This window comes from Trachurus trachurus (assembly GCF_905171665.1).
Source record: "Trachurus trachurus genome assembly, chromosome: 1".
NCBI classification, from domain to species: Eukaryota; Metazoa; Chordata; class Actinopteri; order Carangiformes; family Carangidae; genus Trachurus; species Trachurus trachurus.
This window is the reverse complement of record NC_139891.1, coordinates 6,735,509-6,750,384: the sequence shown is the minus strand read 5'-3', so window position 1 is coordinate 6,750,384 and position 14,876 is coordinate 6,735,509. Positions and strand designations below refer to the sequence as shown.

At 42.6% G+C, this 14,876-nt stretch overlaps 3 protein-coding genes across 3 annotated transcripts in view; all 3 read right to left on the bottom strand.

Moving 5' to 3' along the window:
- LOC311001986 (adhesion G protein-coupled receptor L1-like) overlaps nt 1-6,881 on the bottom strand; it is a 36,360-nt gene extending 29,479 nt beyond the window's left edge. Inside the window, exon 1 of the mRNA XM_083993165.1 lies at nt 6,285-6,881. The gene's annotated coding sequence lies outside the window, so the exon portion shown is untranslated. The remainder of the gene's footprint in view (nt 1-6,284) is intronic.
- Nucleotides 6,882-9,786: 2,905 nt separating this feature from the next.
- Nucleotides 9,787-11,009, bottom strand: LOC310993088 (nucleoredoxin-like protein 1; the record flags this gene model as incomplete). Its single annotated transcript, XM_083981351.1, has 3 exons — nt 9,787-10,150; nt 10,314-10,403; nt 10,774-11,009. The coding sequence occupies 3 exons, from the start codon at nt 11,007-11,009 to the stop codon at nt 9,787-9,789; spliced, it is 690 nt and encodes a 229-aa protein (XP_083837477.1).
- Nucleotides 11,010-12,963: 1,954 nt separating this feature from the next.
- Nucleotides 12,964-14,534, bottom strand: LOC311003965 (nucleoredoxin-like protein 1; the record flags this gene model as incomplete). The annotated part of the gene is made up of 3 exons (XM_083995887.1): nt 14,293-14,534; nt 14,091-14,180; nt 12,964-13,333 (listed from the first exon to the last, which is right to left on the bottom strand). Exons 1-3 carry the CDS (start codon nt 14,526-14,528, stop codon nt 12,964-12,966), a joined length of 696 nt encoding a protein of 231 aa, XP_083852013.1. The 5' UTR covers nt 14,529-14,534.
- Between the last annotated feature and the right edge of the window lie 342 nt (nt 14,535-14,876).

Sequence of the window (14,876 nt, the reverse complement as noted above, 5' to 3'; positions counted from 1 at the left end):
ATATTTCATGGTTTTGATCGCTGCCTGTTCCATCAAATAGTCTAGATGTTTGTGAATAATTTTATTTCAGCCTGACACATTTGGTACGTTGGGAAAATGTTTTAATCTCCTCTTTAAAATGATGATCTGTGGTTTTGAACAGCGTTTGGAGTCACAGCGTGAGTTTTGTTATGACAGATGCCATTGAGCTTTAGGGGGTTAATTAATTTATGAAGGAAGACTGGCAAATATCTGTTGGCACCAGCTTCTGAAACATGAGGATTTGTCATGTTTTCCTGTTCTATATCAATGTGAATTGAACTATTCAGAGATTAAACTGTTGGCTAAGGCATACACTTTAAAAAGTTTTAAGTTGGGGAGCTTGTTATTGTCATTTGACTATTTTCAATACAGAAAAAAAGAAAGAATCCATTAATATAAAAAAAAAAATAACAGAGAGATGAAATAAGAATGAAAAGAAAACCTTAATGACAGAGGCCGATCAGGAGTCAGCCAAATAAATCCTGTGTGGTTTAGCTCCTCGAAATTTTGAACAATAGATAAAAAAAGAAAATCTAACTGACTCACTGCTGTGGAAAGAAAACGATACCTGAAAGCCATTAGAGCCAGCCTGCTGGAAATCATTCAGACTGACATGAAATCATATCAGGTACAAAAGAATCACACAGTTAGAGGTGGAGGCCATGAAATCAACAGAGACAGATAAAGATAAAGAGGGAGAGTAACCTCCCCCCTTCTGGTCAGAGAGCTATCAGAGCCTGAGGGTGGATCACTATGAAGCATAACGTGACAAAACAGCCTTAAAGTGTTATGCTCCTAATGGATGAATGAATGTGTGTGTGTGTGTGTGTGATTGAGAGAGAGAGAGAGATCATTTAATACAGCAGAGGCAGAGATTAGACTTCTGACAACACAATGAAAGCAAAAGCTTTATTAGGTGTGAAATACTTCTTAATAACACCAATGGCAAGAATTTTCTCGTTGCAGACGATTAGGATTAAGGAAGGATTTTAAAACACACTACAGTGCCCTCTGTGACTCTGAGCCTGTTTCAGACCATTGACCTCTACAGCTCCCAGAGGGCCGGGGCCTGCATGCTGCAGTCAAAGCCACTTACGGGCTTTTTAGAGCCTGTATGTTTGTCTGGTCGATGCGTGACTCTGGGGAATGGAGGTGTCGCCCTCTGTCAATCATTCGCTTGTTGCAGGCAGCAAACAGCAGGAGGAGATTGCTTGCAGATATATCCAGAGCATGTTTTTTTTTCCAAGTCATTTTCAAAGTCATCTGGTGTCTCTGGCCATCCGTTTTCATATATTCTTCAAATAAAAGACAAAACTAAATGTTTAATACTAACACATGCAAAAATGAGATAAAGAAGGTTAAGATAGGTAAAGATTTTTATTTTATTTTATTTTATTTATCCTCTATGGCCAATGGGCCATAACCCCAGAATGCAGCCTCACTGGGTTAAAAGCATATTGTTTCTCTGTGTCCTATAAGCACTCTCTCTGTGTCTGAGACTCTCCAGGATTTAAGGAGACTGTTTGCCCATTTATCACTGTTTTGTTTTCCACCTGATCAGCATCCAGTGTGAAGCAGAGTTGTTGAAATCCCCCCAAAAAAAGGCATTTGCTGGTTTCAGCTGCTCAAGGATTTGAAGCTTTTGTGCAAAGTGATGCAGAATGATCCTGTACCTTTGATTGATAAGGATATAAATCTGATTGGCAGCTTCATAAATAACAGGGCTGGACTGTCACCTTTTAGCCAGTCTGCCCTGTCTTCCTTTTTCTGACTCTTTAGTCCCTTTAGTTGCATCGCTGCACCTGATCTTGCAGGGCCCCCCAACCAAACAAATCACCTGACCCCTGCTCACATGAGCATGTTGAATATGCAATATGCTGATAATCGGCCAAAACAATACCGCTGAAGATGATACTTTGCCTTGTGGCATTTTTTAGTACCTTCTCTCATTTCATTGACAAAACAAATACAGTCTTAAAGCTACAGTTGGAACAGTTATTTAGTCCAGTTTGCTGGGACTGTTACTTTATTCTGCTAGAAGTACTACATGAAATTTAGGGCAAAAAATCCAACTCCTCTGGCTCCACCTACAGCCTGGAATTGTATTTGCAAAAATCCAACGCTCCCAGAGTTGTTCCACCAGTCAGGTAGAGAGGGCAGGAGCAGCAGCCAATCACAGCAGACAGGTACCACACCCCCCACCCCCGCTACAGAGAATCGCTATCACCTTTAAAACATAATATGGAGCAGCCGTAAAATATAAAACTGCCAATGCTATACCGCTGACAACGACTGCCTGCACAGCGAAAGCGAGTAAGAAGAAGAGTGTGTTCGGTGCTGATGGAGATGCGAGATGGAGTCTCTGGTGGTTGCTATGGATACGGTGCGCCTGCTCCCTAGCTTGTGTGCGTGCGCTTCGGCTACCTCGCCTGGCTGTGGGGTAGGACCAAGTGTAGCTTTAATTTTAATTTAAAAAGAAAACAGCAGCAGTAGTTGCAGACTACATTTGTACAACCAACATATTCATTGCCCGATTTATCTGACTTAATTGTTGTATTATTATTATTATAACTTTATTTTATCAGGTAACATATTCCACAGCCTGGGAAGCGTGACAAAACACTTGTGGGGCGACAGACTGTGGGTGGGCCAACAGAAAAGCAAACAAGCAGAACACAAGACAAGAAGACAAAGAACACAAAGGAGAATGACTGACTTGTTTGGTGATGCCCATTTAAGAGTCAAAAAGTTGTTGTCACTACAACACGACATGACACAAGAGGCACTGACTGAAGCCCTTTGTCTATCGGAGCAGGCTGCAGATCTGCTACGCAGGGTTTCTGAAGAGTTCAGCAAGTTAAAGCTAAGACTTTTTCACACCCCATGTTATGTAATGGACTTTTTCATGGACATACTGTATAACCAAAGTATGAAAGCATGATAAGAAGGATGAAATGGGCAGAATTGTTTCAGTACTTCTTCTTAATGTTGCCCATGAAGTTGAAATTATTATTTTTTTTTTACCTCTTCTCATGAAATCATTGTGACAAATGTGATTTATTCTTGATAGATAAAGTGTAAATCTTCTCAAATCCTTATTGGTCTTCCAAACATATCACTGTGAAAATTAAACCACAATTAACTTTTTAATAAGAATAAAAAGAGGAATGTGCCTGAAAACAAAATAATTACAACTTTATGGGCAACAATGTATGAAAAGTCATTCCTAATGATATAAGTTGGCTATGGAAATTAATGCAACATGGATGTGTATAGGCAAAAAATGAATAGATTAACAGATAAAAAATGATCAGTTCTGATGTTTGTTTTTTGCTAAAATAAGCATGGTGAACAGCCTGCTGCAGTACAACCCATTGTCAGGTTTTAGGCGTATAACATCTCAACCAGCCTGCAATCAGATATGGAAATATCTCATAACATACAGTTAGCGTAATAAAAATGTAAAATAGATTTGCTATCCCACATCCTGGAAAATCTAAATCCCAATATGTGAAGTGAGCTGGAACCAAAGCCGCCAATTATTCCTAATGTGTTTCGAATGTTAATCACAGGATGCACATCTACAGGTGCAGTAATGTATGAAGCTGACTGAACACATGTTGCTTTTAGTCTTACAACATTTGAAATGCCTGCAGCACCAAAGAGTTTATAACCATAGATAGGCTCCTTAAGGATAAAATACAGAGAAATGGATTTAGAGAAGTGGCACCTTTGAGCAATATGATCTCGAGCTTTTACTTACCACACACTAACATGGTTTCAGTTAAAATTTCTACTTTTCCAAGAGCAAGACAGTTATGAGCAAAACATACTGTTAACAAATACTGAGGTGACGTGCCGTCTGTTGCCCCTTTTGTGCTGAATATGATTTGTGTGTCAGCATAACCTGTGTTACTATTCACCATGTCACCCAGACAAAACCCCTGGACAAAGAACAGGATTGTGATCCTGATGCGTGACAAAAATGTCATGGCTACACAAACTGCTTCGGCTTCTTCTACAATCGCTGGCTGAGGTGTGACAGAGCAGAGCCGTGTGCATCCAGTAGCTTTTGTTTGGAAGAGGAAGGCAGAGCGGGTGAGAGCTGGACATCAGGTTGGAGCAATATTTGTCTCCTGTCAGGGATTTTGTCAGAAAGGTCTGCTGAGGATTTCTGTTAGTTTTATACCACTTGTATTGGTTTTTAATGTTTCACTCCTCAGTTTACCCTACAATGTAAATAAACTCATGATATATCATTTTATGCAACCTAGCTCCACAATGTGAGCATACAGTAATTCAATTTTAATTACACTGCTTGCTCAAATGTATTTTAACAAATACCTGTCTGTATTTATTATTTAAAAAAAAAAAAAAAGGTTGATAAGTTGTGCATTTAGAGACATTTATATAGATATGACAACCAAGCGGGCCGTCACTGTCTATAATCACCGAGCTGTAAAGCTGCTATCAGTCCCATGGAAACACAGCAATATCACAGTAATTACTCGTCTGACAATTGATTGAACAACCACTGTGATAACTGAGTGCCGATTGTAGCCAAATGTTTTCAATGTCCTGTGGGTCAGAGGCAAGGATTTGATCAAGGATGTGATGAAGGTTTTAATTGTTGGTCAAATAAAACAACCAACCCCTTAGGCTTCAGGGAACTGTGATTCATTGTGCCTTTCTTTTTTTTTTTTAAACTGTAATCTGTTAATCATGAGAATAATTGGCTGGTTGATCGATGAGGAAAGTAATCATTAGCTTTATTAATATGTAAAATGCCGTCTCGTATCACGATGCTGATATTACACTGTTCTATCCGCCCACAGCTGCCGACTGACTCAGTGTGTGTGACTGATGCAAGGAGACATGATAGGAACCTGCTTGAAGTGAAACAGAAAAAGGGACAAATATGTTGCATTTTACAAGTCAAATAATAGAAAATCCATCCAAAAGTGTGTGTGTGTGTGCGTGTGTTCATGCCTGTGTGTGTGCCTGAGTGGTTTAAACAAATCAGTTTCTCCTCAGTTGATGTAAATGATCCCTACATGGAAGCAAACCTTGTTATGTTTGTTTTCTCCTTTCCAACTAACATGCACAGTGTGGCCACACGCACGCACGCGCTCGCACACACACACACACACACACACACACACACTAGGTGAGTCACCGAATGTGCACTCAGATATTTTTTTGCGTGTAAATCATTTCAAATCAGTCATAATTTTCATCTCTCATACACAAAACCAACTATTATTACGCAAATTAAATAAAACGAATATAAACGACATCTCTGCACTAAGAAAATTCAGCCTGACAGTGAAAGACGAGTCCTGTCAGGCACCTAGCTATTTGTCTCCACTCCCATTAGTCTTTTTCTTCATTTGCTCTTTTCTTCACCTCCTTCTTCCCTTTTCCGTCTCTCTCTCCCTCTCTCTCTCCCTGCATCTTTCCCCTTCACGGTCACTGCTGCTCTCCCTCCCTGGCCTCCTCCACTGACCCAGTCCTCTCTTCCCCTCTCTGAAATATTGATAATGGACTCTCACTCGGTCTGCTGCTGTCTTTCTCTCCATCTCTTCTCTCCTCATGCTCCTATCTGGGGTCAAACATCCAAACAGCCCTTCAGTGTGCTGTGCTTAGACTGCTTTTCACTGCAGCACACACACACACACACACACACACACACACACACACACACACACACACACACACACACACACACACACACAACGGACACGGCAACGCAAGGTGTGTGATAATCAACATAATTCAGCCCCCACTGGTGAGTGACAGACCTCTGTGGTGGTGGTGGTGGTGGTGGTAGTGGTGGGCCAGCGTGGGACACCCTGAGTCATTTGTGCCACTTTCTCCCCCCTGCACTCCTCAGACGCCCAAGAGGAGGCCAATCACGTGCCCATGAATATTTCACAGCACTCACCGTGCCTCACACTCCTAGCCTACACCACTGACCCAGCTTCAGCAGGGCAGCCAGCAGCCAGAGGCCCAGCAGCAGCAGCAGCAGCAGCAGCAGCAGCATCATCAGATCCCTGTCCCTCAGTCATCACATGGCCCTGACAGCAGCAGCAGCAGCAGCAGCAGCAGAGGAGCAGGGCACCTCCGCTGTCTTCCCATGCATTGATCATGTATGAGTTAGTGCGTGTAGAGAGGGAGAGAGAGAGAGAGAGAGAGAGAGAGAGAGAGAGAGAGAGAGAGAGGAGGGGCGGGGTGCATCCTTATAGCCTATATCCATATCTTACCGTCAATTCTCCGATTTCCCTCCTCCTCCTCCTCCTCCTCCTCCTCCTCCTCCTCGCTCACTGCGTCTCCCGCATTCCGTCTCTCCGCGCCCTCACCCACTGTACTCTCCCCCTTTTCTCCCGCTCCGCTCTGCCCGATGCATGAAAAAAAAATATATATAACGGATAAATAAATAAATAAAAAAATAAAAAATCTTGAGCCGGGGTAACGGTGATGGGCGCTACCTGCGGGGCTACTCGGCAGTCATTAGCGCGATATGTCCAACAACAACAGGGCGTCCTCTCCTCTCCTCTCCTCTCCTCTCCTGTGTTCAGTGTACTGTGTAGGGCTCTGCTCTGCTGGACCTCACACCCTCCCTCCGTCCTGTCGAGGCGCGTTGTCTTCCCCGCTGTGCTGTGTGACTGTGCGTCACGTTGGTATCATAATTCCCACGGGTTTCATGCCCAGAGATGCGGGCTATAGGCCTTATAGCTCCGATGGATGATGAAGAATACGCGATCACATACGAAAACAATAATTAGGCGCAAACTGACGCACAGACCCTCGCTCGCTCTTCTTCCCTTCGTCGATTTCTACACCTCATCGAGCACACTTGTCATTGTTGATCGTGCGCTTCCGATGTCGTTCAATTACATCCTTGCATTTAAAGGAAAATAACGTCGACGTGACAGCAGCCGCTTTGCATATCCTTGAAGAATCGTGATGAGGCGCAGCAGCACATCAGGACGGATATGGGGGATATGTCAGGATTTAAAAAAAGAAAAAAAAGAAAGAAAGAAAAAGAAAAAGATAAAAAGGGGAGGGATCGTGTTATGAAATGGTGCCGAGATTAAAAAAAATAAAAAGACAACAGCTGGACAGCCAGGAGAGATAAGGTTTCCCGCTCCTAGCCTCGCCTTGCATCCGTCCTTCTCTCTTCTTCCTCTTCTCCTGGCTCTCTCTCTCTCTCTCTCTCTCTCTCTCTCTCTCTCTCTCTCTCTCTCTCTCTCTCTCTCTCTCTCCATCCGCTGGTTCGCTTGTTGCGCGTTCTGCACTCGAGAGCGCGCAACGCGTGTGTGCCTGTGTGTGTGCACGTGTGCGTGTTTGTGTGTACGCGTGCAGAGACAGAAAGCGAGAGGGTGGTGTATGCAGGGGGAGGTGGAGGAGGTGGTGGTGGTGGTGGGGCTTCGACTATATTATCAAGGTTTGTCTGAGTGAGCAACAATAAGGTGCTGTGTAGGCAAAAGGGACGGGGAAGGGAATAAACAGAGGTTCATGTTTATTTAGGCCTCTCCTTTGACCAGCTTGGCTTTAGGTTGAACACTTGTACCACAAGAGCATGAGAAAGAGGAGTTGTTGTGTTTGCTGCGTGGCCTGCGTGCAGCACAGTGCACGTCCAGCAGGCATTTGCAATATGTCCATTAGCCCTGACAGAAAACGTGGCCTATTTGTCAGTCTGTCTATAACACTGGATGCTTTGACATACATCATCATGTCACTGTCATTTACAAAGCCCACACCAAACCTACCAATCAAGCAGTCACTCTGTGATGACACACTCATTTCATCATCTGTCTGCAGATGTTGTTTGTTTTTTTTTGCCACATCTGCTCCTGTCATTACTACAATGCAAGAAAGCACCATGTTTATAGTATTTAAGATGTAATAGCACATCCTTATGAGGCCCAAGTCACCCAAAGGAGAGACGAAAACCTCCCATCTTCGACTATAGTGTGGCAGAAGCGAACTGTTGCAGATAAAGATCCTGACTTATCATAATAAAAGCATAATCTATACAGTTTACATGTGCAGGGAAGTGTGCAAAGGCTAAACACCATCTCCAGGATGAACAGGCTGAGTCACAGTCAAAGGAAACCACTGATTATGCAGAAAAGCCAGTTTCTCCATCATTTCACTTGATTCCCTTTGAATGGCTCTGATTGCTTCTTGTGTAGTCTGTAAAGTACAGCTAGACTTCATAAACACTCGGAGCACAACAGTCGCTAACAAAATTATTTTAATGGTGCTGAATAATTCATTGATTTCAGATTATGCATGGCATGTTTTGATTGGGTGGTACAAAATGATCATGTGTGAGGGAAGAAGGAAAAAAGAGAAACTGTGTATTACGGAACTGTGTCGTTGAAAATGGAGAGATGGTTGGAATAATCTCTCCTGGGTGTAATAAAACAAGCCATTATGGTAAGGCTTGGCTCAGGCCTAACCTTGGCTTGACTGTACACTTGGCAGCATTGAGAGTTGTAAAGACAGCCAATTCTACGCTATAAGGTCAGCACTGGTTAGCAGCATTCATTGTTTCTTTAGATAGTGTTTTACACTACTTTTTATTGTTTGTTGGCATATCCACCACACCCACTTATGGGGCTGTGTTTGCAATAAGACCACAGTCACTGCATAGCACTGATATAGAAAGCAAAGCCGACCACAATTACATCAGTTTGACATTTCTAATCCATGGACAGCATGAGAAATGTCTGTGTTTACTGATATTCAGTTGGGGTTTTGTCTGGCTGAACAATACAGTGTAGCATGGGCAGCAGGGGTTGTGATAAAGGTTTTAAAGTAGATATTTGTAGGTTTTGTCATTACTGCATAGTTAGCATAGCATCGACACGTCTTGTCATACCAGTCATGCCAAGAGCTTCAGCCACTGATAGATTTACAGTAGAATAATGCGTCCTCTGAGCAGCTGTCTCTTGCCGTAAGAGAGTGATGAGTCGGTCTGATCAGGCTGAAGCTAGCTGGTTAGCATGCTAGTAGAGGAAAACCAGTTTCCTACTGGTAAGTTGAAGAGGAACTATGCAGGATTATTTTATTTTTATTTTTATTTAGGTATTTGGATGTTTTTTGATGTGTCTTTTTGTTACGAAGACAGTTGGTATCCATTTGCAACCGTTATATGGACATGCACTGCGAGATCCCCTGTAACTCAGAGAAGCCACGGAGGACTCTGAAACTCCTCCCAGCCCTTAGTCGACATGAGGGTGAGTAGATAATGAGTGCAATTTGAATTTTGGGTGAACTATTCTTTTAAAAACAGCTTTGGAGTAATTGTGATGGTTAGATAACTGACTTGTAACTTGTTACAGGGAGTATGGAGGCTCTCTGCCTGCAAGATCAGTCCCTCCGACCCGGTGTCCCAGCTCGTCTCGGTGGCACCGCAATACAAACGTGCCCATAACCCCTAATCTTTAAACAGATAAGACAGATAAGACTACACAAATATACATTGTGACACGTGTATGATATACTATAACGTTATCCACCGCTCTATAGATTGATTTCTTGCCGGCTTAATTGAAAACAAATGCACGTGGCCTGGAGGAGGGTTAGGAAACCAGTAGAAAAGCGACCAGACTTGCATAGTTCCCCTTTAACAGTCGAGATGCAAACGCTGCTAATGCTTTGTAGCAACAGCAAAACTTAGAAACAGGTCCTTTAATGATCACTAATGGCAATGTTGGGGGGAATTCACAGTCTTGTCCTCTTGATAAGTCCCCATCACCACGACGCACCTCCTCCCCCTTCTTCTTTTCCATCTGCTGTTTCTTCGTCCTCCTCTGCATCCCCACCTCCACCCCACCCTCTGCGCTTTTTCTTCTTCTTTTTCTTCTTCTTCTCGTCTTCCACCTTGTACTTGAGTCTTCTCACAGGGTCACTGAAGCTGCGCATGGACTTCTGCTCAAACTCCTCACTGATCATGAAGTTCCTGTCAATGAGCTCCGAGGCCTCCTGCCAGTTGCGGTAGCAGTCTGGGCCCATGCAGAGTATCTCCTCCACCGCGTTAGGGTTCAGGATGGAGCAGTCAGGACGCAGCACCACAACTGTGGGCAACTCCTCCACATTAAACATAGCCTCCAGCTCCCTGTGGATACACACACATACACACACACATATTGGCATAGAGTTAATAGATTTTTTTTTTTTTTTTTTTTTTTTTTTTTTACAGCTTACAGTAATATATTTACAATGCAATTATGCACCAGCAGGTTCTGCACACATTCAATCAACTGGCCAGTCTCACACACCTCCTGTAGGGGTCCTCATAGGCCAGGAACAGGCACTTCTTGGGCAGCTCTTTGAGGAAGGTTTCTTGCTGGTCCTCTGATTCATCCAAACTGATGGATGAAAGAAAAAATAACTTTACCTGGAGATATGGATGGACTGATTTGGTACATTTTACAATTTCACACTGCAAGAACATCTAATGCCAATTGGGGCATGGGGTTCTGACTAAGATAAAAAAGCATGACTGAAAAGGATAGATGTTAAAAAGACATCACATCTGAGGATACATTGCCAGTCCTTATCATGTGAGTACTACAGATTTAAACATTCAGATTACACACACACACCTACAGTATAAATACATAACATTGCATACAGTACATACCAAAACCATACACATACACACACAAATGTTTTCATTTAAGATTAAGGTAGGGGTAATGTGTGTGTAATGTGTTTCTTTATGTGTGTGTGTTGTACCTAATGTAGAGGAGAACCAGCTGAGCAGAGCGATCGACGTAGAATTCATCTGTCAACCGTTTGAAGAAGTCAGTGAGTGTGGGAGCAAACTGCTGGCAGCTTTCACAGGCAGCAGATGCAAAGAAGAGCATCAGGATGCGGTTCTCCAGACTCTTGACGATTTCACGTTCTGTGTCCAGCTCATCCTGGTCCTTGTTGTTCTTTACCAGGACCCGATCAATGAATAGGTCCACCATCATGAAGGTTGTAGTGGTAAGGGCTGAGACTTAGGAGTCTACCAGGAGGGGCAAAAAGCTGTTTCTTTTCATTGGTTTACCATAATAAATGTACAGCAAGGTTATACAAAAGTTTCATGTGCATAGCATTGCCAAACATGAACACAGTTGAGAATAACTAACAATGAGAGCTGAGAAGATCTTGACATGAACAAAAATGATCTTGCTATTGTGTGATTGAACGGTGCCCTGTATATTAGACTGCATGTAAGTACACACTTACCTATTAATCATATATAATCTTGCTTGCTGTTCAGTCAGATAATCCTCACAGTTGCTTACCTCCAACAAACATTAGCTCTGCTTGAGACGGCAGATCCAAAAAGAGAGCAGCCTTCAAAATCTAGTTGTGTTGTTCTTTTCAACTCCTCCTGAGTCGTGCTTGAATCAGTTCCCAGCCTGTCAGTTTGTGTCACATTCACTCATCGACTGTGTCTCCTTCACCTTGATGCCAGTAGCGGTTCGCTCCCTCTTCCTTTGTGTCTCTGTGCTCCACCTACCCTCTTCTGTCTGGGAGGGAGGGATTGAAAGACAAGGTGACAGAGGGACACGGGACATGAAGTGCTCACAGTTATTGTGCATGTGTACGAAGACAGTGACTGAGGGAGCATGTATGCGTGAATGGAAATTTCAGAATGAAAGACATGCTTAATAAAAAGAGGCGAGTCACATTGAGACCTTTATTATCCAGTAACTAATGGAGGTGCAAACCTACAGAGAGTATCTAGTTAGTGATATTAACCAGATACTCCCTGTCCGGTTCGCTTGGCAGGCAACAGCACAATGTGACAGACACACTTTTTTGTTAGCAGGACAGAGAATTTATTAGTTTTTTTTTTTTTTTTTTTTTTGGGGGGGGGGGGGGGGGGGGGGGGAGTTTGGTACAGCATGTAAATAGCTATTAAATAATTACATAAAAATATCAGGGCACATATTTTACAAGAATAGAAAAATAATCCTAAAAATAAATATACATAGTGCTCGACAACATATTGAACACCAGCAGGCGCCAGCGCCTAAAATTAGTTTACAGCTGTAACAACTTTTTTTTCCCACTAGGGGGTGCAAAAATGCTGAAACAGAAAACACTGACAAGTACAAGTGTTGTCAAACAGTTCCCTGCTTACACATCTGGCAGACATGAAGCTACACTAGCGTTCATTTTGGACTTATTGTTTTATTTTTCGAACAGCTGCCTGATGCTGCTAGAGATGGAGTTGAATTGATGATTTGAATTACTGGGCCAGAAGACCAAAACAATGAGCTAAAAGAAGCTAAAAAAGAAGTCTGTAAAGCTGGGCCATTGGGTTTATCAGTATATGTGATCCATGAATCTCTGCAAGTATTTATCCCCATTAAATACATAATTATCTATTTGTCCAACTGTGGGGATCTGTTTTTTTAAAATTATTTTTACATAGCATAATCAATCAAAATGTTATATTGTATATCATATACATGCATGTTTTATACATATTTATAGGACATTCTGACATTTGCTTTAGTAACTAAAACTTTTCAGTCTCAGTTAACATTAGTAATTAGATGATAAAACAGACTCAATCATATTTTACACAGATTAATAATAATCAGAATAGGAATAATAAGCATGTAGAAGTGCAAACCACATTGGTAGCATATTTCTTAACATAGAGCAACTCAACTTTATTTCATTTCTTTAAAGATTTTGTATAATGTGTGCAGGGAGACCGAGTTATGTTACGCTTCTTCTGCCATTTCACTTTACCTCTAGCAACCCGATAAGGGAGCTCTTGCCAGTCTGCTTTTTTTTTCTTCTCCTTCTTGTTTAGTTCTGTTGTACATGCCCTTGCAGGCAGTGAAAATATTTCCTAAAGAGCCTGTGAGAAAGCTGCAGTATCAGGATTTAAGAAATAAGCATTTGAGAGGTTGGACTTCATCTTCTCCTCCATATTCCTTTATCTCCTTCCTTTCCCTTTGTATCCCACACTCCGTCTCTCTCTTCCTCCTCTTCATCCTTGCCCTTCCCCCATAACTTCCACCACCTCCTTTTTCTCTTGTCGTCCTCTTTCTTGTACTTGAGTCTCCTCACAGGGTCAGTGGCACTGTACATATTTAGGTTTTCAAACTCCTCGTTGAGCATGAAGCTCCTCTCAATCAGTTCTGCTGATTCCTGCCAGTCGCGGAAACAGTTGGAACCAAAGCGACAGATGTCCTGCACAGCGTTTGGAGAGAGGATGGAGCCATCAGGACGGAGGACCACTACTGTTGGGATGTCCTTCACCTTAAACATGGACTGCAGTTCCCTGAAACACAGAGAATACACACAGTTTATGTGCAAACAGTTATAAACTGTCATAATCAGGATTAAAGGGATAGTTCACCCAAAATTCAAATTGCACTCATTATCTACTCACCCTCATGTCGACTAAGAGCTGTGAGAATTTTCAGAGTCCTCCGTGCCTTCTCTGAGTTACGGGGGGGTCCGCGCAGCAGTATTTGTCCATATAATGGTTGTGAATGGATACCAACTTTCTTCGTCCAAAAAGACACACCAAAAAACATCCAAATACCTCCATACAGCTCGTCTGTAATGTCCCTCTTGTATTGAAGCCCCGACATGAGAAATTGTTCCGAAAAAAATTAAATAAGTCTATATTTTAAGCTTGTTTGTAGCGGAAGCTCCCAGTGTCTCGGATCACTGCTCTTCCTGTGTCAGTGCAAATCTCGCGTGATTTGCACTGACCGGCGGAACAATTTCTCATGTTGGGGCTTCAATACAAGAGGGACATTACAGACGAGCAGTATGGAGGTATTTGGATGTTTTTTAGTGTGTCTTTTTGGACGAAGAAAGTTGGTATCCATTGACAACCATTATATGGACAAATACTGCTGCACGGACCCCCCCCCCCCCCGTAACTCAGAGAAGGCACGGAGGACTCTGAAAATTCTCACAGCTCTTAGTCGACATGAGGGTGAGTAGATAATGAGTGCAATTTGAATTTTGGGTGAACTATCCCTTTAATTAGTTCTAAAGCCCAGTGTTGCTTTACATGCACCTACTTTCTGTATGGGTCCTCAAAAGCCAAAAACAGAACCCTTTTGTTCATCTCACTGAGAACTCGTTGCTGCTGTTCCTCTGATTGGTCCAAGCTGCAGAGAAGAGGTGGAAATTGAATTCTAATGAGTAATAGAACAGTGAGAGTTTATGCAATTACATGCCTGCATCAAAGAAATAAAGAGAACATAATGATGATGAGGAGACCTGATGAAGATGAGCGCAAGCAGTTTGGGGTATTCAATGTACGCTGGATCTTTCAGTCTCTTGAAGAAGTCGTTCACAACAGGCACAAACTCCTGGCACTTCTCACACTCGGCAGATGCAAAGAACAGCATCAGGATGCGGTTTTCAAGGAGCCCGGTGATTTCACGCTCTGTGTTGAGCTCATCCTGATCCCAGTTGTTCTCCACCAGAACTCGGTTTAGGAACAGGTCCACCATGATGAAAGACAGGGAGCGATGAAAGTCCTCTGCGGAGAGATGAGGTGATAAAAAACTGTCATCGCCTGCATCCATTCTGTCAACACCCGAAGGAAAACTCAGCACTCAGACTCTCTTGAATATATTCTCAGTACATCTTGGGAGTTGAATTTTAACAATTTACCCTTTTTGCCCACAATTCTTTTCAGCATCTCATGAACCCTCACTTTGCAATAGACAGCAACACAGTGTTAACATTTCTGACAGTCGAAAAATAATGAGTAAATGAGCAGGGTCTATAGCCAGGAGGGATAAGAGTAAAAAGGCTACATGGTGAAACGAAAGAGAGGTAAAACTGAGGAAGAGGTA